We start from the raw sequence: 25658 nt of genomic DNA on the forward strand, positions 1-25658 counted from the left end.
GGGATGGGTGGGTCTTTGGGTGAATGGATAGTTGGGGTGTAGTAGAATAATTCAATCATATTTTTTCTTAATTATTATATGTATGCGTGCGTATGTACTATTCAATAAACGAGCAGGAGTGCTTTATCGGGTTTAAAACCACGAGGCGTAGCCGAGCTAACCGACGCTGAATTCTATATCGATTTTTAAGTTACTTTAGCTTGACTTCGATTAGCCAAAAGTTTGTTTCTTTAGGGAATCGATGACATTTGAAGGTGTTTTAAATATTGATATTTACCTGCATTAAGTGTTGGGTTTTTGATGAAGTAATTTTTTGCTTTAGCGTAATAACACCGGTACTTCGATCCACATTAAAGGAGGCACTTCCACTCAGTTTGGTATAAGTCACGGGATCGCCATCAGCGTCGGTAGCGAGTACAACAGCAAGAGGAATATTGGGTTCGGCTTTCTCTCCTATCGTAAAATCATACGCGATTTGCGAAAAGATCGGAATATTGTCATTAACGTTGGTAACGGTGACATTAACGAAACATATCCCTTTAAAAACCTTCTTTCCAGTGTCTGATGCCGTCACCTTCAACATGTGGATTCGTTTGTCCTCGTAATCAAGGGCACTGCTGACGGATATTTGTCCGCTGTCCTTGTCAATGAAAAACTTTCCCCCGTCGTCCTTGGATGGTTCGATGGAATACTGGAGGAAGCCAGAAGGGCAGTTACAGTCCGGAACACAGTCACAGTCATGTGCTTTGACCGTGTGCACGAGCTTACCGACCCCCGCACTTTCTGCGGTGCCAATGGAATAAAGCATTTGGTCAAAGTAAGGCACATGATCGTTGGCGTCAATAACGTCAATACGAACATCAACGATAGATGCCAATCCATTAGGAATCTGTTCCATGGCTTTTACTTTTAGGTTAAAAAGAGCTGGGTGATCTTGCAAGTTGAGAAGTGAATTCACAACGATGTTACCGTTTTCTAACGCCTTGAATTTATCGCCTGGGTTTCCGCTGATAATGCTATAGTCCAGGCGAGCTCCTGAAATACTGCGAGCCTTAACAGTACCAACGAGATGCAAATACCCAGCGTCTTCAGAGACGTTGAAGTGGTAGCTCACTTGAGTAAACCTTGGAGCAAGTTGACCAGCCTCTGAAGCATCAATGTTCAGATTGATGGTATCACTATTGAGCCTTGGGATCCCATAATCAAAGGCATAGACCGGCATTTTATAGCGCTTGTCATCTAATGGGCCCGCCACTTCAAGTTGTTTAGTCCTAGGATTGATGGTAAATGGCGACTGTGGGAGAGAACGACGTTTGCGCCGTCTGTTGTCCCCGGGGGCTTCGAGTTGATACCCAACCAATCCGCTTGATCCTCCATCTTTGTCTTCTGCATTCAGCTGGTATACAGTTGCGCCTGCGCGAGAGTTCGTATTGACGGTACCGATCCTTGATTTCTTGATGAAAATTGGACGATTGTCGTTCACGTCTAATACAGTGATTTCAACGTCAACATCGTTGGTCATCTTGCCGGTCGAATCTTTCTCACGAACAGTTATCGAGTGGTATCGTTTGGTCTCGTAATCCAAGGGTGTCAGAAGGATGACATCTCCGTTATTCCTAATACTGAAGTTGGCTTTCTCGGGAAAGAGTAACTGAATCGTTCCGTTGGGAAAGTACAAAGGAGCTTTAGCGATAACGCTGCCAACTTTCGTATCTTCGGGTACTTTGACGCGAACGGGGTCTTGATCAGGAGGATAGTGAAGAAAGACTAACCTTACATTGACATCATTTTCTTGAGGTGGTTTGCCATCGTCCTTAGCCTTGACACGGAACTTGTAAGGCGAGGGGAGGCTGTCTAACGGTTGTTTGGCTCTCAATACACCATTCGGATCGACTTCAAAGTATTTATTTCCCTCAGAATCAAGCTCGTATGTGATTTTGTCTCCTTTGTCTTTATCTGTGGCACCAAGACGGGTCACTACTCGGCCGGTATCAATGTCTGTAGGATCGCAAATACCAATAGCTTTACGATCAATTTGTCCACCTTCTTCACCGGGGAAAGTAGGTTTGTTGTCATTGATGTTGATGACGTTGATGATTAGCGTGACAGCCGCGCTTCGGTCACGGGTGTCACGCGCTTCGATCTGAACTTCGTGTCGTTGCTTTTCTTCGTAGTCCAAGACACGAGTTGCGTCCAATTGACCTGGAAAAAATGATGAAAAGGTTAGCAAGCAATTTTGGAGGACAACACGCAAAAATGAGAAAGGTCTTGGAACAAAGCACGGTCACGGCGCATAAACAGAAGATACTATTGATAATACAGTCAATCAGAATGCAGCAAAGCTTTCATATATTCGACGGTGTCCCACCATTCATTACAATCAGGCCTGACGGTGTTTTGAGTAAAATACCTATAGGTATGGTAGTGAGATGAAAAACGTTATACAATGCTTCCTCATAGCACAGCAGGAAAAATCCACTTGCCACTCGTATTTTCTTAGTAAAGACCCTCGCCTGAAGACCTGTGTATACAAGTGCCTCGTTGAATATTACATGGAATGACTCTAAAAAAAAAACGATTATATACAAGGATATACAGACATCTCACCTGTGGAAGGATTGATCGTGAACATGCCATCTTCATTCCCACCGATAATCGTATACGTCAACGCTTCCGACGTCGCGGCTTTCACACCAGCCACTCGGCTGTTACCCGGAACACCTTCGGTAACATTAACAATGACCGGAGAAACGACAAACTTCGGCGGACCATCGGGAAGGAAGATGTTAATTTCTACGTCCGTGTATCCTTTTTTGGGCACCTTGCCTTTATCCGCCGCTTCTACTCTGATTTTAAACTTTTCCTCCTGAACAGTGGTAAGGGGTTTCTTGACAGAAATCACTCCTTGGGTGTTGATTTGAAAGCCTTCTTCCTCGTTGCCCTGGATCAAGGAGTATTGGATTTCTCCGTTGGAGGAGCTATCAAGATCTGATGCCCGCACTTGGATTACACTTGTACCGATATTTGCGTCGAGAGCTACTTTACCTCGATACAAAGAGGATGCGAAGACCGGGAACTCGTCATTCTGGTCTAGAACGTTAATGGTTATTCTTGCAATAGCTAAAATAAAATAATAAAATAAAAGCATGATTAAGTAATTAGAGCTCATTATATAAAATAGCTGTATGATTTAATTTAGTAGAATGTATCACGTAAAATGGCTGTATGGTTATTTCAGACAGCTAGTACTTGTAGGTGATGTGTGGTGATGATGATGATGTTGATGATGATGATGATGATGGTGGTGGTGGTGATGATGATGCCGATGGTGATGATGATGATCGTGGTGGTGGTGGTTGTGATGGTGGTGGTGATGATGATGATGATGATGCAAAAAAACTTACAGCTGTATCTTGGCGATCCGTTGTCCTGAGCTCTAATAAACAAGATATGCTCTTTTGCTTTCTCGTAGTCCAATGTCTTTGCAAGCGAAAGCTCTCCAGTTTTGGCATTAATTTTGAACATACTTTTACTGTCTGTTTCTACGCTCTGCAGTATTTCGTAGGAAAGCTCGCCGTTCTTGTCGGAGTCACGGTCGGTCGCAGATGCGATGGGTCTCAATGGTTTAACTGAAAGAAGTGAACATTGAAATATTAGAATCGTGATGCATGGTTCCATAGCATGACGTAGTATGCCTAGCATGATAAATCTCACAATAGACTATTTGTGAGTTCGAAGGAACAACGTTCGAAATGTTAGTTAAGTATACGTAATTTATCACGAGTACCTGACCCTGTGAAAAGGCTCTAAGGCAGGGAATCGCCCCCTCCCCAACCCCCTTCCCTTTCCCTCCTCCAGTCCTCTGTCTGAGCCTGTTCACAGGTTATTGCTGGTTTGCAATCATTCCCAAGAGAATAAAACAATAAAAGACACGGCGGCCATGTTGGATGATATAACAAAAGAGACTAATGAAGAATCAAGAGAATATGAAGAGAAGGAATCCCCGTGCCCCATCATGTGCACAATTTTATGCTATTTTTAGAATCATTGATGCTATTTTTAGCTCGTTACCATGCCCGCGCGATAATCATGCTTCCTTTAATGCCTCGTTTTAGGACACGAAAAGCGACAAAAACACAGGCTTTTGTTTACTGCAAGACTAGAAGCCGCCTATCCTCAAGAAATCAACCAATCAGATTCTTCGCTCAAAGTATCTCCAAGCTAAAAATAGCATCAAACTGTGCACATGAAGGTTACAAGGCTATATAGGTAGGATTCCTTCTCTTAGTTCATATTCTCTTGGAAGAATCTTTTGTTAAATTCATCCAACATGGCGGCTGGCAAAACCATAAACCAAAACCATATGCTCAATTTATTTATACTCGTTTCTTTTATATTAATTGTAATTAGCATAATAAGCATGACCCCCCCCCCCCCCCACCAATCCCAAGGTAAAACATTCTTCTCAGAACACTAACCTGTATTTTCCTCAACAGAAAGTATAAACGAGTTCATCGTAAAGTGAGGTGGATCATCATTGATATCCAGCAGATTAATCAAAACAGATGTGTCATCTGTGTTACTACCCAATTCAACGCGCACCCGTAGCAGATACGTTGGCACTCTCTCTCGATCAAGGGTTCGCGCCACGGATATCGTACCAGCGCCATTGATGCAGAAAGCGTTGTCTCTGTTGCCATCCATGATAGTGTACTTCAAGAAAGCGTTTGATTTGCTGTAAATGGCTTTGATACTTTGTACTGTAGCACCAGGGTCAGCCGTTTCCGATACAGTGAAGGTGTACTTCTTCTTCTCGAACGTTGGAGGTCGGGGTGTGTTTACTACTTCGATTTTAAAAGTGAATTCTGTAGTGGATGATCCGTCTTTGGCACTTACAACCACGTTATATGCATTTGGACCAACCCCATATCTGTCGGGGGGGAAACAATCGAATCCAATTACAGGTAGATAAAGATGCGGTCGTCAGCTACCGCAGAGATGCAAAGGCCTCCCAATTTTGTTAACCCGGCATCAACTTAATTTCTCAACCAACCTTACCCCCACATGCACCTCAACCTTGCCTACCCCCACATACACCTCAACCTTGTCTACCCCCACATACACCTCAACCTTGCCTACCCACACACACACCTCATTCTTGTCTACCCCCACATACACCTCAACTTTGCCTACCCCCACATACACCTCAACCTTGCCTACCCCCGCATACACCTCAACCTTGTCTACCCCCGCATACACCCCAACCTTGCCTACCCCTACATAAACCCCAACCTTGCCTACCCACAGACACACCTCATTCTTGTCTACCCCCACATACACCTCAACTTTGCCTACCCCCACATACACCTCAACATTGCCTACCCCCTCATACACCTCAACCTTGTCTACCCCCGCATACAACCCAACCTTGCCTACCCCTACATAAACCCCAACCTTGCCTACCCCCACATACACCTCAACCTTGCCTACCCCCACATACACCTCAACCTTGCCTAACCCCCACATACAACTCAACCTTGCCTACCCCCACATACACCTCAACCTTGCCTACCCCCACATACACCTCAACCTTGCCTACCCCCACATACACCTCAACCTTGTCTACTCCCGCATACACCCCAACCTTGCCTACCCCTACATAAACCCCAACCTTGCCTACCCCCACATACACCTCAACCTTGCCTACCCCCACATACACCTCAACCTTGCCTACCCCCACATGCACCTCAACCTTGCCTACCCCCACATACATCTCAACCTTGCCTACCCCCACATAAACCCCAACCTTGCCTACCCCCACATACACCTCAACCTTACCTACCCCCATGGAGATGAAAATAAAAGATATATTTACCCGGAAAACGTTTTTCATTTTTCCAAGAAAACGAGCCTACTAAGAATATTATTTCGTAATCGATATACAAGAAAATTGCTGATCTCTTACCTTATTTCTTTTGATGCTTTGAGATCTCCTGTTTTACTGTCTATTTGGAAGGGGAGATTGCTTGTGCTTTTGCTAGTTACAATACCGTAAGTTATCTCACCATTGACGCCCTCGTCTGGATCAAAGGCATTTGCCTGTAATGTTAATAAAATCAGTAATCAGTTCGCACCATGTTGTGCAAGACAGTAGAGAGTTTTAGATTGACTTTTTTTTCTCCCCGCAAACGGCAAACGTGACCACGTTTTTATCGTTTACCTGTATTTACGAGGTATTTCTGTGTGTGAAAAAAGGGAAACTTAGGGATCCTCCTAAATACATCTTTTTCAAGGTTCCAAATTACCGCTGTGTTCCTTGATTACAGACTCATTTACTCAGACTCATTTCAGCGTCTAAATATTCACAAACACCAACGATAAAGTCGGTAAAGAATGTACAACTTCAACAATACAAACACTCGAAACTGGAGTATTTGCCTTGGCGTTAACCCAATTACAGCGCGCAATAACATTGCTTCTTGAGTTGATAGAACACGATCATTCACAGCGCGCAATAACCTTGCTCATTGAGTTGCTAGAACACGATCATTCACAGCGCGCAATAACCTTGCTCATTGAGTTGCTAGAACACGATCATTCACAGCGCGCAATAACCTTGCTTATTGAGTTGATAGAACACGATCGTTAGTAAAATCATCACGTGTTATTAGCATACATTTTTCAACGCCATACAAAATCTGAAGTCGATCAATTAAAAGTCGGTTAAAAACTGAAAGCTTCATTGCGCATCCTTCAATAAAAACGTAACCTCTTTTCCACACTCTAGACAAATGAAATACGATAAAACCTCTATTTAGCGGGCACCTACTGAGCGGCCAACCTCTTTTGAAATACCAACCTATCTAAAGCGACCATCTATTGAGTCAGCAGCCACTTGAGTGCCCGAGGGTGGCCAGTTAATAGAGGTTCTACTGTCTCATGTATTATGCACCAGCAAACAATCCCACATACATACCTTGATGACGACAGTTCCAGTTGGGGTGTAATTTTCAATAGTCACGACCTTTGAACTACCAATAAATGCAAACTTTGGAGCATTGTCGTTGATGTCTGTAACAGTCACTATCCCTTCCACGTCCGTTGCCATGGGAACTGAACCCCCAGTATGCTTTGCGCGTATAATAAGCTTGTAAAAACTGGTAACCTCGCGATCTAATGCCTGATCCAAGGTGACCTGTCCACTAGAGTCAATAATAAAGATTGGGGTTCCACTTGTAGTGGTGTGTCCACCAACCAACTCGTAAGTGATTCCAGACGCGGAGCCTGATTTTTTAGCCGTAACTTTGAGAACCTTCGTGTTCTTGCCAGCATTTTCTTCTACACTTCCGGTGTATTTTGGACTGTCAAACACGACAGGGGATTCGCTGGGGCCATAAACTGATACGTACACGGTGACTGATGACGTTTTAGGGGATGCGGCTGGAGGAAATCAGAAATCAAGAATCATCATCATGCTTATCAACATCAATATCATCAACACCACTAACATTATCATTATCAACAACTTCACCATCCGTGATCATCATTACCAACGTCATCAACAACGTCATCATTGTTCGGATATTTCCTTGAAGTTCCTTACCAGAGTCTAATGCCTTGACCAACAGTTGGTACCTTACATCTGGTGATAAGGATGATGCACTGTACAACTGATTACCATTATGGATCTTGAATCTTTAGAAGAGCAACGATCAGATGTTATTAGGGTGTTGGCACATTAGTGGTTGCATGACTGCAGACTTCAGTTCATTGAATCAATCATAACCCCTAAGTAATAGATGATACACTCGGCGCGCAAGCAGATTAATGATCCTTTCAATTTAGATAAAACCGCCAATCAAGGGAGACCTACTATACTCTACTCACATGTGATGCAGAGTATGGAAATCAAACCCGAGACCCCAGAGGAGAGAGTCGAGTACACTACCACTACTGTCCTGAAGTAAGTCAATGAATGACTTCTTAAAACCGCCACCCGATTAGCTCAGTTGGTAAGAGCGTCGGTCTGTTGTGCGGGAGGTCGTGGTTCAAGCCTCGGCCGGACCAACACTCTTAAAATAACTGAGGAGAAGATGCCTTTGTAATTACATTTGCAAATAGTTCAAGTCTTCTCGGACAAGGACTTAAAACCGTAGCCCCTGTCCCCCAACCCTTCCTAACCAACACTAAATGGGGGACATAAAAGAACCTGCTGAATTATTCGTGTAAGAGTAGGAGATTGTCTCCCGGTTCAACATCCTATCCCAAATTTGGAGGCATAATACTAATCTACTAAACATTTCACACTCATGATTGTAAGCTGCACGGCTGCCGTTACCGCCTTAATACGCAGCCCGTAAAGTCCTCCACTGGTTATGAATGTGAAGCGCATTGAGATATTTGAAATGCGCTATATAAGAACCCATTATTTTCTTTTTTCTTTCTCCGTTTGTCCCTACCAACAGCCAAAAGTACACTACCACTACACCACCCTTACCACCCTGTCCAAGCTATCTTGTCACCTTACCTCTGTGACTCTTGTCCTGAACTAAGTTCATAAATGACTTCTCCGTTTGTCCCAGTGTCCCTATCAACAGCCAAAAGTTCCAAAAGCTGCCGATCAGCTGGTGTACTGCTCGGCACAGAAATCCAGTAGGATGTTTTAGAGAACTCCGGTTTATGATCGTTGACATCCTGGACCGTCACAATCACGTTAGCCTTGGCGTACATGTGCTTGAACGCGCGGTCTGTTGCACTCACTTCGAACTTGAAACTCTTTGTGATGAAAGAATCGAGTTTTTTTTCCAGCACCAGCAGACATCCACCTTGTGATTGCACGATGGAGAAGTGCTCGATGGTTTGAAGAGAAGTGACTTTTTCTATTGAGCAATCAAACTGGCCAGGACTAGTATCAGAGTCAATGATACTCATCATTTGACTTCGAATGGTGGTGTCTACGCTGGTGTCCTCAGGTACTGTAATTTCATAGGTAGGTTTGTTAAACTGTGGCGCGTCTTGCTCGCCAGTGATGGTGATGGATACAGGGGTTGACTCGATTTCATTGGAAGATCCACTGGATGCTTCGATGCGCAGGTTGTAGCGATCCACATCTTCGTAGTCAAAGGATCGCAAGGAATATAAACGACCTGGAATGAGAGAGAGAGAGATGTTTAATCGATGTTAGATCTTCATCAATGTTGTGATGGGAAAAAGATTGAAAGGAAGAAAGGAAGGAAGTAAAGAAATGATATAATTGACCTGAGTGGAAGAAAGGAAAAGATAAGAGAAGGAGCAGTCGATGAGAAAATTATATTTTTTATCGGTTGAAATAAAGGAATGAAGAAAAGAAGAAAAGAAAGAAGGGAATAAAATAAAGAAAGAAGAAAATATAAAGAAGGAATCAGTGAAGAAAAAAAGGAAAGAAAGAAATAAGAATAAAGGAAGAACACAAGGAGATATAAAACCGAAAGAAAGAAAGATTGGCCAAAAGAAAAAGGAAAAGCATTTTGGTAGTGGTAGTAACATGACGCCTATTTAAACATTCAACGTAAGTGATATTTGTAAACGTAAAAGGGCTGTCATAAAAATATCGAAATAATCCTTAATATAAACGAGAAAAAAAGCCAATGATCTGCAGGGTAATATTCTTGTTTTCTTGCACGCGGTAAAAGGTAAAAAGGCGACCAAAATTGCAGGAAGCCGTATAAATCAAAAGGGAAAGTGGCAGGATTACATCAATAAACATCATGTGAAAAAATGAAAGTCCAAAATAGATTCCAAGGCGCGGACTCTAGGCGAGTGCTATACAGGTCATCATAAAAATGTATTGATCAACCTTCCTTTTTAGGAAGTTCAGCCAAGAGCCGAGTAAGGCCAGGAATTTTAGTCGGTTACTTAAAAGTCACTTTAAAGTCACTGTTTTAACTTGCTCCCTGGAAAATGGCGTTTAATTTTGCCTAGAATGTTTTGCTGGAGAGACAGCCAGAGATAAACTGAAAATGACCAGCCAGCGCGCATAAATTCAATGTTAACTGCTTGTTTGTATAACAGGATTTATCTATATCTTTGTTTTTCACAGTAACCGGCGCTTGCCACGATGAATTGATACTGAAGCCACACGCAGATGTCACAGATCACGACCGTAATGCTGCAGTCCATGTGGGAAGGCTAACAATGAACTTTCTGCCAATCTAGCTTACAAAACAGTAAAACACCCACAAGAAATACGTTGAACAACCCATTTTGGAAAGTAAATACTTTTTAAGTTCGCTTTCCTATTGGTTGAAATAGCACGTTTTACGCCAACAATATTACACCAGAAAACCCCAAATTTCGAGCATCAATTAAATCTTGAAACGCTTTAATAGAACAATGACCATCTAAAATACCAATGATTGACCTTTAGTGCTACTTATGGTCGGTCGTTCAGGAAGTATGGTGAAGCCGGTATTGTTTATTCATTCGAGTCTTAAAGCCGGCTCATGATTCTGAGCCATACCAAATTGTCACCAAGTTGTGGAAAAAACCGCTTCTAAAACAAATTTTAAAATACATCTTTTCATTTAGAATTTTCTTTGATTTTTTTACTTAAATGGTTGTGCTTTTCAAAACGTTTAGTAAAGGAAAGCATCTGCAAGGAATCGAAAACATTTAACGATAGATTAGCATGTCTGCTAAAAGTAATTGCGAATGTCAAACATTTATGAGGTATTGAAATTTTTTGAGTGTCAATATTGAAAGAAATGAACTTTGTACATTAAAAATATTTTTTGGCAAAGAAGAAATATCCAGATCAAATTCGTGTGTCAATCAAGTGAATAGTACAAAGTGGTTATTCATTTTGAATCAGCCGCAAATAAATTCATTTAATGACAAAAGGGTTCGAGTGCCTTGAACTGAATTCGCTTGAGTGACTCCTCAAGTGCACCTCTTTTTTTCAAAGTAAAAGAAGATATTTCTGAACTTTGGTGATCGAGCTTTTCAAGTTTTTGATACAAAACAATGAGGTATGATAACCAGTTCTGTATCGAGAGTAATATTGTGTGTAGGTGAAGATATTCAGCCCATGGCCACCTTTGAATTAGACTGACTGTCAATATTGACAAAGAATTAAAATGCTTTGAAATAATGATTGCTCAGTCTGCTAATGCTAGCATTTATGAGCATTTATGCAAAGCTAACTGCTTCAAGCTTCAGTTTAGGCTTCGTTTCTACTGTCAAAACATTGGAAAGCTAGAAATAATCTGCATTCCAAGATCAGTAAGGAATTATGTTTACTGTTGGAAGTGGTTGCCGAAGGAACTTTAGTTGAAGTATTTAATTAAAGTTTACAAGGCAATTGAGGAAGTCTGTATCGGAATGATTTAATACGAGAAGGCATTCTCTTTATGTGTTTTACTGAGGACAAAAAGACTTCTTTGCTCGTCGTTATGAATACTGCAGCTTCCTTCCTTAGTGTCATAGTGTCATCATTTGAAGGTGTTTCTGACTAAAATATTTCCTCAAAAACATCTTTTAGATAAAATATAAAGTTAAACAATGATGTTTTATGGGCAAATATCTCACATATTACAAACCTTTCTAGAAAAATAAACTTCATAAAGAAACATAAAGGAATTTTGGAAAATTGATGATATAATCAGTAGACCAAACAAATGTCTCTTCCTAATGAAAATAAATCATCTCTTTGACACGGATGTTGCGTTACAAAAAAAAAAAAAATCGTTGTTTTAATATAAAATAATCTTGAAGTAGTAAAAGTTGTCTTAAGGAAGGAGAATAAGAAAGGGGAACGAAATGATGAAATCAGTGAAACAGTTTAAAAGGAAGCCCGTAAGAAATTTTGAATAAAGAATATGTAATGACGGTAAAATTCCATTTATTTACTCACGCCTACGACAAACCCAGCCCTACCCAAATTCAGTCTTCCACCTTTCCTGAACTATAACCTACATATTTGGTTACAGAAACTTAATCAAAGGTTTTTTTTTCTAAGAGAATTTCAGTTTGCACGACTATAAATTTGATGACTTTAAATCGTAGTTCAACGCTTTGATAACAGCAAAGAACAAAGCTTGAATGCAAATGCTATCAACCCTGAAGACTTGTTTTGCTTATAAATGCTATTCCTTTGTTTGGTCACATTATCTAGATCCCTCTTCGTGTGGTTATATAGAAAAATATTTGTTGGGGTTAGAATTTAATTGACACACGAATAAACTGCTAGCCTCATGGGCGGCATTGAAAACATCGCAATAAACAACCGTATAAAACTAATAAAAATTCACAGCGATAAGATATAAACACAGTTGGAAACCGTATACGCCTTTGTTTCTCGGATTTCAAAACAATTTAGGAACAATTCAGTTCGATTCCTCCACGCTCTCTTTGTCTGGAGTTAACGTTGAAGTTATGACGATTTTTAAGTTTTATTTTTTATCTCGAGTAAAAAAATCTATTTTTCGGCAAACTAAAAAGAGAAAAAACCCATGGTGCAGAACCTTGAACTGTTTTTGTCATTATGCAAAATTTCCGACTTCTTGAATAACTTTCGTCGGCAATGGTCACGACACTCAATTTTAATCCTCTTAAACTCAAATAATCTTCTATCATACTAAAAATATTTAAGTGAATTTTTCCCGTCATGACATCAAAAAAATTTATATACAAAAATATCAGACTATGATTTCAAAGTCCGTGATGTAATTTTAAGGATCGATTTGTCAAGACAAGACAGTCCCTTCATTCTGGAACAAATATTGCACTCCACAAATTGTATTTGTTCTTCTTGTGCAAGTTTTCACACTTAATTTCTGCAATTCATTTTTCTTAATCAAAATATCATGGTGAAAAATTGCTGTGAATACTTTGCAGCATCTAGCAAGTGTCTCATCTTATCAGAAAAGATGATACTATGTTAATTGAAGGTATCAAGTTTCACGCTAAATTTCTGCAATTTCATTTTCCTTAATCAAAATATCATGGTGAAAAATTGCTGTGAACACTTTGCAGCATCTAGCAAGTGTCTCATCTTATCAGAAAAGATGATACTATGTTAACTGAACACATCAAGTTTCATGCTAAATTTCTGCAATTTCATTTTTCTTAATCAAAATATTATTATGGTAAAAGTTTTTTGTGCACATTTTGCAGCATCCAAAAAGGTGTCTCATCTCATCGTACAAGATGATACTATGTCAACTTTCATAATCAAATTATGAAAGAAAGTTCACTTAATCTAATTTTACCTAAACTATTAAGAGCTAGTTAGGTGCAAGATGCACTCTTACCTGATGTAGCATCGAGTCCAAAAACATTATCTGCTCCCGAAGCGATCTTGTACTTTACCTCCTGAGAGTTGGAATCCACAGCAGCAATACACATGAGATTAGGTATGATTCCCATATTCTCTGGAACCGTTGCTCGATATGGAGTGTTTTTGAAGACAGGCGGTTTATCAGCCTTGCTTGTAATGGTGATATTTAGCTGGCCGGTGATGGTGTCCCCTGAGCTTGCTGTAACGGTAAGTTCGAATCTCCGGATGCTGCCTTCAAGGTTGCGTGCAGTGTTCACTATCCCTGTCTGAGGATCAACCTTGAAGTTTTTAGAAGCATCCGTTAAAGCATAAGAAATTGGTTGGGAATCACCATCCGGATCTTTCGCAGATATCACAGTGACAAAGGTGTTTTCAGCTGATTGCTCGGGTACCCTGGCCAAGTAGATAGGTTGTGTGAAATAGGGGTTATTGTCATTAACATCGCTGATGTCTATCATGAGAAACATTTTGGAGGAACGAGGAAATACTGCACTATCAATTGCTGTGATAACAAGTTCGTAGTGGGACTGCTTCTCACGATCCAACAACGCTGTTACCGTCACTCGTCCATCGTCTGGGTTAATCCTGAAATATCCAAGTCCTGAACCTTCTTCTAGGTAATAGTTTATTTTACCGTTAGATCCAGCATCGGCGTCCTTGGCAGCTGCTGTATAAACGAGTGTGTTATTAACAGCGTCTTCTGCAATTGACACTTTGCCTTGCTTCGTAGCAAATGTTGGAGAAAAATGGTTCTCGTCAACATCCTGAATCTCTACGACAAGATTGGTTGTTGCAGTCAAAGATCCTTGGTCTGTCGCAGTCACTATTACAGTGTATGTTTTACTCTCAGTTTCATAGTCCACCACCTTATTCAGTGTTACAATCCCACTGTTTTGATCGATGATGAATTTATCACTTCCTGATAGGGAATACCTCAGACGTTTATTGGGACCTGTAGGGTCATTATCCGAGGCTCTCACAGCAAGTAGGGCTGCTTTGACTGGAAAATCTTCACGTATACTAAATTTGTATGTTGGATAGGCAAAATAAGGGTTTGTGTTTACGCCTGGGTCTTGTGTATCTGGAGGAGGGTAGCCTGGTATGTCGCTAGATAACCTTACGGTAACAGTCGTTGGAGAGCTTGTTTTTGCAGGAGAGCCTCTGTCTCTAGCGTAGACCGTAAGCGAATGTGACGACTTAACTGTGTAATCAAGCTCTCTTACCAATTTAATGTCCCCCGTTATCGCATCCACTGAAAAATATTCGTCAAGCGGGCTCATGTAGTAATAGATCCCTCCATTTGTACCAACATCCTCATCTGTCGCCTTTACTCGCATAACTTTCGTCATCAATGGCGTGTTCTCCACTATTTCGATCGAGTATTGGTTCTCTTCGAATTTAGGTGCATTGTTATTGCTGTCTTCAATGGTTATCTTGACTTTCGTGCTGCCAAACAGAGGAGGATTACCGCCATCCTCAGCTTCAATTGTGAGTATAATAAATGGTGTGTTTGGATCACGCACGATTGGAGTACTCGTGGTTTTAAGTTCAAGAAACTGTCTAGTCCCTACTGACTTTGTACTGGCTTGAAAGTAACCTCTTTCATTACCGCTTATGATTTTGTATGCCTTTATTCCACTGGTATCTCTGTCTTCGGCATAAAATTTTTCTAGGCCCTCAACAAGAGTGTTCGCCGGGGAACCCTCGGTCACGGTGCCGTGATAAGTCGGGAAGGCAAAAGTTGGTGGAAAGTTGTTGATATCTTCAATGGCTATTCTCAGTGTCTGAGCTTTTCCACCTTCGGTAGCACCTTGAGGCCTCTGAAGTACAGTAAGTTCGTATTTGTTGGTTTTTCCGATCGTGTAGGTTAAAGTCTGTGCTGTGGTTACAACACCATTCTCCGAAATGTGAAAAAGTCTTAAAGCCTCGGCAGCGTCGCTATCCTGTGGTTTGTAAAAACTGAAAATATCTGCACTAGATGAAATAAAAGAATGAACAACTGAATTTCTAGGTCGACCTTCAGAAACCTTTTCCTCTACGATTTGTTGTCCATTTGCTGTTTGAATAACACAGATTAACGTGATCCAATATAAAAGACAAAGAGTTGGACGATGATAACGACCTTTGAGAGCCATTTTGTGGTACCATTAACAGTAATGAAGCTTGGACGAGTCGAGAAAGGCCAGCATTTGGTGGATTGTTTGCTCAAAGAGCGTCGATCAGACTCCTCTAACCTCGATACTCAACAGAGCTTAACTGTAACAGACTACTCCTCTTGAATTCTTTCAAGTTGAAGATCCTTCTCGTCTATTGGCTCTTCGAGGATTCTAACTGTCAAGCAGACGAATTACTAGCGTCTAGTGCCTACGAGGTCAAGTCATAAACAGAAAACTCGAGGTATTTCAACCAAAATTAACGATGATCCGAATGGCTTACGATTTGGGTGGAATATGTGACGCAGGGAAATATGAGATGCATAGCCGTTGCTCTGGGAGGCAAACTGATGGCTACCGAGATGGTGTTACGTATGCAAGTGAAATCGTAATCCATCAATTAAGTGTCATTTCATTCATTGGAAAGGTGCGGTTCTACATTTTGTTGTGATGAGTGAAGCGGCTATTGTTTTCATCAGCCTGTCATGGACCATTAGCTACAATGATTAGTTTTCGCACAAATCATTTACACGAATTCTAGTCCCAAAACCGTCTTTTGATTCTACCCACGAATTTCTTCGTTTAACCTTCTTGCCATAAAGCAAAGAGAAAGCCAATCAATTCGACTAAATGGTTCCGCTCTCTTCTCAAATTCTTTTCAATCGGCAAACAAAGTCGACAGGCAAGTGAGAAGACAGATCAACAATTACTGAAAAACTGTTTGCTAAAGTTGTTCTAAGATAAATAATCATTAGCAAAGTTGTAGGTACTCTTTTTGAAGAGACAGACGTGACAGGCTACTTAAAAGAACAAACAACGAAAAGAACTTGGGCGCTCAGTTTGAGAATGTTTGAACTTCGTTCACGGAAACCACAGTGTAGGCTTTCAATTCCGCGGTTCGGCTGGAAATAGCTTGGTATCAAATTATCATGTCCAAAAATACTAAAGTTCACTGTTAACCCCCATGGAGCTTGACCCGCTTCGATTGTATAAATTCAGTCATTTTTCTCTGGAAAACTAAAACTGTTTCTTGGTTCGGCAAGTTTGTAAGCGAAAGATTACTACAGAAGAATTAAACTTGTATCAAATTGTTGCTAGCCTTTTTACATTTTGTTTTTATTATCGCTACCTAAATCAGAACCAATCTTACTGTATTTATTGAAAAAATTGTTTCTTGAAAAATATGTGAACAATGTTTAAGCTATGGAATGATATTACAAATCAAATTCTTTTAATAATTTTGTATATTTTTTAAAACATTTATCATCTTTGTGCGAATTTGATAAAAAAAGTTTTGATACTCGCGTCCGTTCCTTCCGAAACATCCTGCAATCAAGGGTATCATGTTGCTGTCTTTCATAACGAAACAGCTGTTCACAAAGAAGAGAAGTCCATTTAATCTAGTATTTGTTATTTTTGGTTATATTTTCTTATTTTGAAGGAATGTTATTTTAGCAAAACCACTTTATTCACTGTTATTTTCTTTGCGATTAGTTTCTGGTCAGTTTCGAAGAATGCAAACCCCAATGCAACAGCCGTGACACTCAAGGCTGTCAACCTTAATGGACCACCGTGACATTGTCACGCTGCAAAATGATTGCAGCGAGAGAAAAAAGATTCCGTTTATTCTTACAAGCAGAAAAGATAACAGAACAGACAAGACAATGGTACGACATTTCAAAGATTCAGCACTAAAGACAGAAACATACGCATTCCTAAAAGAGGTCGTTGCAGAGAAGCCATCTTGGCAAGGCCAATATCGTTGCTATGGTTTCCAATGCAAATTTGAACCAGTAGAATAAGCCCTTGAGCAAACAGCGATTATTAATCGTAAGTGCATTCTTTGACCATGACGTAAGAACTTTTACTTTGTTTGAATAGCTGGAATGGAATTTATACCCGAAAGAAAATTCTAGGAAAGTGCATGGATATTTTTCCAATTTCATTTTCTATCATTATGTAAGAACTTTTTTTTAGATTTTTGTCGTAGTTTATTAAATGTTTTAGCAAAAAGAAAAATAATTGGAAAGTAAATAATATTTTTAAGTTTCAGTTTTTAAATTTCAGTTTTTTAACAATCTGAACATTGCTAGTTCAAAAGTGAAATCCAAAAATCTAACAATGGAAATGAAAAAATGATGGAAATTAAGCCTGGTAATAAATAGTTTTTAGGCCAGAAACTTGCAAGGCTAACTAAGTGTTAAGGTCAAAACAGGTGCAAAATCTCACAAAACTCGATTTACAGGGGAGGGGTGAGGGTTACCCAGGACCCACCACCTCTGCAGGTGATATCCAGAATTTGGTCCTGAAACATCTTGAAACTAAAAGTTAGATCACAGAAATGAATGTACTGTCTGTTTTCATGAATGATACGAAGTCAGATGTTTTTAGTGATCAAAACAACCAATGGAAAAAGCGTGCAATCATTGACGTCAGCTTATTTATCTGTCCTCTTATATACCCCTAGTATGTGATGACAAAGCAGCTCAATTTGGTGGACTAAACAAAGGAATTTTAATCTCATGAGAATTTGAAACCTATTCTTATGTTCTCCAATTGAGCTGGATTCTGACATGCTTTGGTACCATACATAAACTAATAAAAATGGGTTCCTATTTTGGACCATTTTTGACATTGTTCTAAAGCTGGTTACAATGTGATACATCTGAATTAATCTAACAACAAGTTTTATTTTTCATGAATTAAAATTTCAAAAAATTACCTTGGTTTTTATCCCTAAGCCCTGGTTCAATTTCTGCTTGTACAAGATTACTTTCAGACTTGTGTGAGTGCTGTCATTCTGTGTGCTGTCTCTGTTATCGCTGACGGAGGAGTGCTAACTGGTAAAGGAAGACAATATAACACTATACTACAACCTGTTCAACTTGTTAATAAACTGTTAAAACTGCTATCTAGGAAATTCTTATATTTCAACTAAGGTAACCTATTGGCTATTTTTCTCCTTTAACATACAGTCATATATATTCATTTCAATAAAGTGAGTCACCTAACAAAGCTACAATGCTGAATCTAGAAAGGTCAGATACAGTATCATTTATATGTGTTTCAACTGTTATAACAATATTAATGGACAGGAGCTAGATCTTTCAACAGTTGCAGTTTCAGCTCCTGTAAGCATCTTCAAGCTTGTTTCAACAAACTTATTAGATATGAAATGTTTCTCATGATATTCAGCAATCTAAGCTTTCTAGGTTTTTGGTCACCACTTTATTAGAATAAGTATATGAACCTTCTCTTTCTCTCTTAGATTCCAATTTGATCTATGAGTTAAGTGTGCCCTGATTTTGATCAGCTCAGAGGTTGTTTCAGGGTTAAATCTGTAAGTTAGCCATGCCCTGACTTTGTTGTTTAAGGGTTCGTTCCATGAGTTATCTACAGGTATGCCCTGACTTTGATCAGTCCAGAAGTTGTTTCAGGGTATCAATACAATTTGAGTCTTGTAAAACTGTCAATAAACAAACTTCCCAAAACTGAAAAATTGCAGTAACCAACAAATTCCTTGGAATTCCCCCTCTCCCCCCCTCCCAATTTTTTAATTGAAAGTTTGTCATACTGCTTTGTTATAGAAATTATCCATACCCCCTCCCCCAAGGAATTTGGAATTTCATAGGGGGGGTGTGGGGGTCAGATAAAAAACAAAATTACACACCTCCTTTGGGGGGGGGGGGGGGGAGAGTATGGATAATTTCTGTAACTACACATATTTCTGAGATTAATGTGTCATAGTAGATATTTTTATCACCATAAATATGAAAGATAATAGACTGATGTTTCGGACGTTAGTCCTTCCTCGGAGTCAACGTCGTCGGAGTTCACAACTTAAGCCTCACATCGGTTTTGAATTTGGTCTATTATCTTTCGTATTTACGGTGATAAAATTATCTACTATGACACATTTATCTCAACTAAAAACACCGACGCAGTCCAAACTAGTTCCAAAACTAGTCGTTATCTACATATTTTTACTGAGATTAAATTAATGTAAAATATGCTAATGCTCTAAATATACTAATTAAATAGATTCATACTTCCTTTAAAACAATGCCTAGCACTATATTTCTATATAAAACATACTTGTAGTCTTCTTAAATCTCTGTTCTTGCCATAAAATAGATTTCTGCTACTGCTACAAAGCATGCCAGGACAATCCCTATGATAACTCTCTGTAAAAAACGATAAGTGCATTACTAAGTTGATTTATTGTTAAAATTAAGGAAATCACTACACTGGTACCCATGAAAAATTCATAAAGTAGACTATATTGTTCTAGAAAAATAAAATAAAATAAATCATTCTTTAACAGGGTTCCCAGCCATTTTGAAAATAAAACATTCCCTGACTTTTCCCTGACTAAATAACAGTTTTCACTGACCTTGTTGAACCGCATGGGCAAGCATGGGCCACATGCCTAACTTTTACCTAGGCCCCGCCCTTATCATATTACACAGGATACCCAATGTAATTAAACTGTCCAGCATAAATGATACTAAATACCTCAATATTTTTTTCATTATTTGAAAAGATTTATCAGTCACACGGATACTCATGGTTAACTTTAAACTAAATTCCCTGACTTTTCCCTGACTGTGTTTTTCCCCGACTTTTCCCTGACCCCTGGGAACCCTGTTTAAGTGTCTAGGCATTTTAGCACTTCCGCACTAATTGGGGACCAACACCTTTCACTCTCACACACACTACCACTATGTGCAATGATCTCTACACAATGATCAACTTAATGAAATGAAACACTTACCAGAGCTAGATTTGGAAATGCATATTGTGAAGCAACAAATCCAAACACGAATGTGGCACCAACAGTACACAAGAAGTTCACTACCGAGGACAACTGCTTGGATGTTGATTTTACTATAAAGTACAATAATGATTATCATTACTTAAGTGTTTGGAAGTAACCTCCTCAATCTGCCATTTTGGTGTAATGCTTTCCAATATTCAAACCATGTGTCATTCACTGAAGTGTCATTTCTTTGTTTAACGGATGTACATGAGAAGACATATGAATATGGATACAAATCAAACAAAGGATCTGATTCTCAAGAGAATGGCTTGTGATTTAGAATTTGGTAAAAATTAGTTCCATACAATTGAGGTATAATAGAACTACCTTCCAGAATACTCCATCTTACAGTTCCATTCAGTGACCATGAATAATAGTTCCTAGCTGAAGCTGGAGTTACTGCGCATGATAAACTGTAGTTTTGCTACGCAGTGGATACTCCAGACTCGGAGTATTGATGGAGTATTGTGTGGTTCCAGAAAATATCCATACCCCACCATGGAGGAAATTGGAAATTCCCAGGGGGTGGTGTGTCAGAGGAAAAATAAAAATTTTGTACAAAAGGTTTGTATGGAAGAAAACTCGAGCTTCCATAGGGGTGGGGAGACCTTGTTTCAAATTTCCTCTATAGTGGGGTATGGAAATGTTCTGAAAACTTGCTGCTTTTGGTAACACCCCCACCACCTCCCCATAAAAAATCCTGGAGAAATCCAGTTCATTACCTTCTGTTGCAAGGCTTTCTGTTGTATCTGCCCACTGAAAATTAAATCAGATAGAATCAAATAAATATTGAACTTCAAAAATTTAAATTCAATCCTACCAGCCAAGATGGTTCACATGATTCAACATTGGTTGATAGTATTTCTTCATGTAAAAATCCTTCTACATACTGGGCCAAAAATAGCCGCTGTAGCCCCCCCTCCCCCTCCCCCAATGCCACCCACTCTGCGGTCCCTGGCAATAGTTGTTTCCTTTTTGGCCATGATTGATGAAGGAGAGAGGGAAAGGGGTTTAATTACACAACAAAAATCATACAAACCTTTGGTCCTAAATTGGAAACCATTTTATCATATTGTAATCTTTCCTGCTCTGCTTTAAGCCTCTTTAAACGAGCAACTAATTCTGGACTCTTTTTATGAAAATTAACAGGAACAAAGATAAATTTAATAAAATAGAATATAGAATTAAACTTATTTCTTTAAAACTAATTACTAGTTAACTATATACAGTAAAACAGAATTCACTTATGATAATGAAAATCCTTAATTAATATCTTTTTACAATATTTATATTAAGTACAAAAATTGCAAAATGTTGAGAAAGATAGTAAAAATCAATTTTTTTAATCATCTTGTGCTCGACAAGGGGAATAGTAGCTACAGCTAATCACACATCACAAGGTGAGCATAAAATACTAGGTAAGCCACCTTAAAAGATGAGAAATAAAACAGCCAAATGGCTTGTGCTTCGCTTCACAATTCTTGGATGGTTTCAGAGCTAAGTGCTGTATTCATGTATGTACTACGGAAAAAGCTGTTTTATTTATCATAATATTTAATAAGGAAGCCCGGTAAGCCCATGTCTCCAAAGGATTGAGAGTATTGAGCTGCATTTAGGGTATGTGCTACACAACCAATAGTTGATGAAGCCAGTGTTGCATGAATCAACTTGCAAAAAAAATCACCAATCTGCATTGTGAGTTTTTGAAACTAAATCAAAAACTTACTAGGACGTTGCCAAATCCAAAAATCGTTGTATGTGACATATGTTAAGCTATGGACACACCAAGCAACACTAATGCAATGTTGCAATATTGATATTGCAAGCCACGACACACGACACAATTTGTTGCAAGCAACGTTGCTGAAGTAGAAAACTATCCTATTTCAGCAAGATTACCTGCAATGTTGCACGCAATGTTTTACCGTGTGTCTGTGCCTTTACATAATATCAATTTTTTGTGCAACAGCATATTGTGTAAAATTGTTGTTGCAAATCATCCCAATGCATGTGACATCAGTATGGCATGGTGGTGGGTAGCGTATACTGCTAATATGTCATCTTTCACAGCTTTCTATTATAACATCACTACTGTATGTAATATTACCCGATAGTATTGGATATTGGAAGTCTAATTATATGAATTCAAATATCAGATAAATATCCAATATTCGACTGTGCAGATATCACCACAGGCAGTCCAAGCAGTGTTCTTTAGGCCTAAATAAGTATTTTTAAAATATATTTTGAATTGTAAAGATTGCTGTCAATAAACTTATCTTTATGTTAACTTACCGATATACAGCATATGAAGGTTTTGTCGCCCTCTGAGGTCATTTAGAGTTATTTTTAACATGTCATTTCTTTCTTAAGCCCTGTTTACACTAGCGAGTTTTGCAGCAATTTTTGCTGGGATGTTTTCGGCGATTCTGTCCATAATAAATAATGGTATAGAATTTCTTGTAAAGTTTTATTCAGGATACCAAGATTTTCCTAGACGAATGTCTCTTTTGAAGGATGAGACAAAAGATTTTATATTTCCGAAAATTGCCACAAAAATCGCAGCAAATATCGCCGCAAAAATCGCCACTGTAAACGGGGCTTTAAGGGGAGAACTCACACGGCAATTTTTACAATTCTAAGTATATAAAAACTAACACTGCTTGGGCTGCCTGTGTTATTGCTACCTAATTCTTCGTTTGCAATAGACGTCATAGTCGGCATGTTGGAAGAATTTGACAAAAGATTTTTTGATGAATTCTTTTGTTATATCTTCCAACATGGCGGACATCCCTTTTGTTATTGTGCTCTCTTGGGATTGATTGCAAACCAAGAATTTTACTGTACTTGATGTGGAAAAATAGTAAGCGTAATGCATACTAGCAGATACCAATTAAATTTCTTTTGTTTTACTTTTGAGTCTATAATAATGCAACTCTCTGTTTCAAGGACCAAATAAAGATTAAAATACCTTTTCAGGTGGTTTTGGCGGTTCAACATAAAGTTCGCTTCCTTCCAGGAGTTCGTGTAAATAAATACGGCTCGTTTTATCTGAGATACAAGAAAAAGCGTTAACAAAACAGAGAAACTATCATAATCACATATTCCACGTAATTTCCCTCCACTAAAGCTCAAAAAAGATTTTTTCCCCCATTTTTACCAGATTTGGTTTGATTCTTCTTCAAATAAAGCCAAACTTCCCGAACTAATTTAAACTCTATAACTCTTTGTATCTTCTTATCCCTGTCATTATCTTCATCCTCTCCGTAATGTGAGAGCCTTTCTATTAAGTCCTCAGGTATTTCATCGATTTTTCTCGCCTGTTTTATGGCTTGTTCAATTTGTCTTGTCAGAATAACTTCGACCACCATTTTGTTTTTTTGCAGGGAAACCCGCTGTCCCGGATACCACAGGAAGCCCAACCTGTAATAGTAATAATAATAATAATAATAATAATAATGATGATGATGATGGTGGTGATGATAATAAATAGTAATATTTACAATAAAATTGAATAGAATAGATGTATAAAGTTAAATATTGAATAATGAAATAACTTTATTGAGTAATATACATCAAATCCTATTCTTCGTAATATCATATTATATCATTTATTATATTATTTATTTATTTATATTATATATTTCATTATATCATATTAAAGATTGTATTTAATTCTAATATAAAAAAAGAAAAAATTCTTCATAATGATAACGTCAGTACTAAATAATAATAATAATAATAATAAACAATAATAATAATAATAATAATTATTATTATTATTATTATTACTAATTTTTCATCGAAAAATATTGCTCTCTAGAAACTGAAAGAATGAACCTTCATTATAACCCATCTCTCCCCTCCCCTAATATTTCATGGCTTCCGAACTCATCCATACACATCCTGTAGTTTCCTGTAGACAATTACGCCCCTCTCGCATGCGCACCTGCAATTGTTAGGAATGGTGTATGTATCAGACGTTAACCTTGGCTAAAGAGACCCGTACTATTTTCTATTTCCATGTCTGCCTTATACCTTTACGTGAAATCAATTAAACTGTGAAATAGTTATTACACTAATACACTTTAGTAGAACCTAATTCCACTGTTTTCTTTTGTGTATAGTTAACTATTACACGTTGAGTAAAATTTTTTTTATTTCACAGGCCCAATGCCTTCACCCTACAATTTCAGGCTTTTTGCTTTACTAGTATTTTTGAAGTTGCCGATATTGCCGATATATTGTGCAAATATTCGGTATCTTTTGATATATTTTTGTTTATGAAAATAATTGTGTTGCGTGTAGATAGTGATGAAAACCAGTGCAATACACAAAAGATGCTTTTACCCCAAGGCCTCGTCGCGTGCAAGCAAAACCAAAAATACCACCTAAAATAGCCTATTCCACAGGAAAAATTATCACTCTTTGTTTTAGAGCGCACGGGTTCGAAACAAGCGTTCAAACAAAAATGTCTATTCAAATAACAAAAACAAAACTGATGACCGATCGAAACAAATTCTTCATTTCAATTTCATTTTCGTTTTTTGATTTGACCCTTCGACTTTAGTCAGAAAATTGTTCAAACGTTTGAGTGTATCTATGTTCACAGTGCTTAACTTCACATTTCTTTATGCTCTTTCTGCGCTTCGCGAGCCACTAGCTTCTCTGTAGCTCTTTCTTTTCTTGCTCCTCGGTTCAGCCTCTAAATAAACTATTTTTTAACTTCGATCTTAACTTGTGAATTGAACGTATTCACGAAGCTAGCGTGTATCACTTGTTTGTCTCATTAGCCTGTTATCATTAATCTCACGCTCATTGGCATGTAATACAGGCTCAAATCGTTCTAATGATATTGCCCTTTGGCAAACCCGTGACCCAGGATCATACTTGCACTTTTCAAAGATTGGCACTTCTCTCTTGGAATAGAGCGGCTGAGTGCCATACTATGATATCAGTTATGGGGATTTCCCTAAAACAGTACGAAACTGTCGCACTCACTTATCTGATACACCGTCAAAAAGGGATTTTTTTGGTTAGAGCGACAAGTGTTTAGGAGTTATGTTAAAGCCAGTGTCTAATTTTTGAATAGTTAAAAATAAGTTCGAATGAAATTGTAAGTCAGTAGAAGAACTGGTAGTGCCCCTGAACATCAAATAAAAAAAGTGAAATCCTTCTTTGGTGCATCTGTAATTAACGCGTCTAGTTTTAATTAATTCGGTCATAACAAGGTCCTGAAGGTGCGTAGTTTTTGCTAAAACTAACTTTATTTATGTATCAGTTGGATTTTTTTTGGCTGAGCCTTGTCAGTTTGTATGTAACCAATTAATATTTTCTAAGTACTAAGAAAAAAACGTGATTTTCCAGTGGA

At 38.6% G+C, this 25658-nt stretch overlaps 2 protein-coding genes across 2 annotated transcripts in view; both read right to left on the reverse strand.

Annotated features, from left to right (window-relative positions):
• Window positions 1–15450, reverse strand: part of LOC116305383 (protocadherin-like protein) — a 30715-nt gene extending 15265 nt beyond the window's left edge. Inside the window, exons 1-9 of the mRNA XM_089034475.1 lie at window positions 13290–15450; window positions 8528–9146; window positions 7604–7695; window positions 6977–7440; window positions 5966–6099; window positions 4479–4930; window positions 3405–3629; window positions 2608–3120; window positions 278–2202 (exon numbers count right to left, since the gene is read on the reverse strand). Coding sequence (XP_088890601.1) covers window positions 278–2202; window positions 2608–3120; window positions 3405–3629; window positions 4479–4930; window positions 5966–6099; window positions 6977–7440; window positions 7604–7695; window positions 8528–9146; window positions 13290–15450 — 6585 coding nt within the window. The remainder of the gene's footprint in view (window positions 1–277; window positions 2203–2607; window positions 3121–3404; window positions 3630–4478; window positions 4931–5965; window positions 6100–6976; window positions 7441–7603; window positions 7696–8527; window positions 9147–13289) is intronic.
• Window positions 15451–18138: 2688 nt separating this feature from the next.
• LOC116305389 (vacuolar ATPase assembly protein VMA12) lies at window positions 18139–23660 on the reverse strand. Its single transcript, XM_031715292.2, has 7 exons — window positions 23448–23660; window positions 23259–23338; window positions 21327–21416; window positions 21010–21043; window positions 20243–20355; window positions 19564–19652; window positions 18139–18308 (listed from the first exon to the last, which is right to left on the reverse strand). Exons 1-6 carry the CDS (start codon window positions 23656–23658, stop codon window positions 19575–19577), a joined length of 606 nt encoding a protein of 201 aa, XP_031571152.1. The 5' UTR covers window positions 23659–23660; the 3' UTR covers window positions 18139–18308; window positions 19564–19574.
• Window positions 23661–25658: the final 1998 nt, after the last annotated feature.

Source organism: Actinia tenebrosa, unplaced genomic scaffold, assembly GCF_029948245.1.
Source record: "Actinia tenebrosa isolate PJP-AT-01 unplaced genomic scaffold, QUT_ActTen_1.0 PGA_scaffold2__45_contigs__length_23673736, whole genome shotgun sequence".
In the NCBI taxonomy this organism is placed as follows: Eukaryota; Metazoa; Cnidaria; class Anthozoa; order Actiniaria; family Actiniidae; genus Actinia; species Actinia tenebrosa.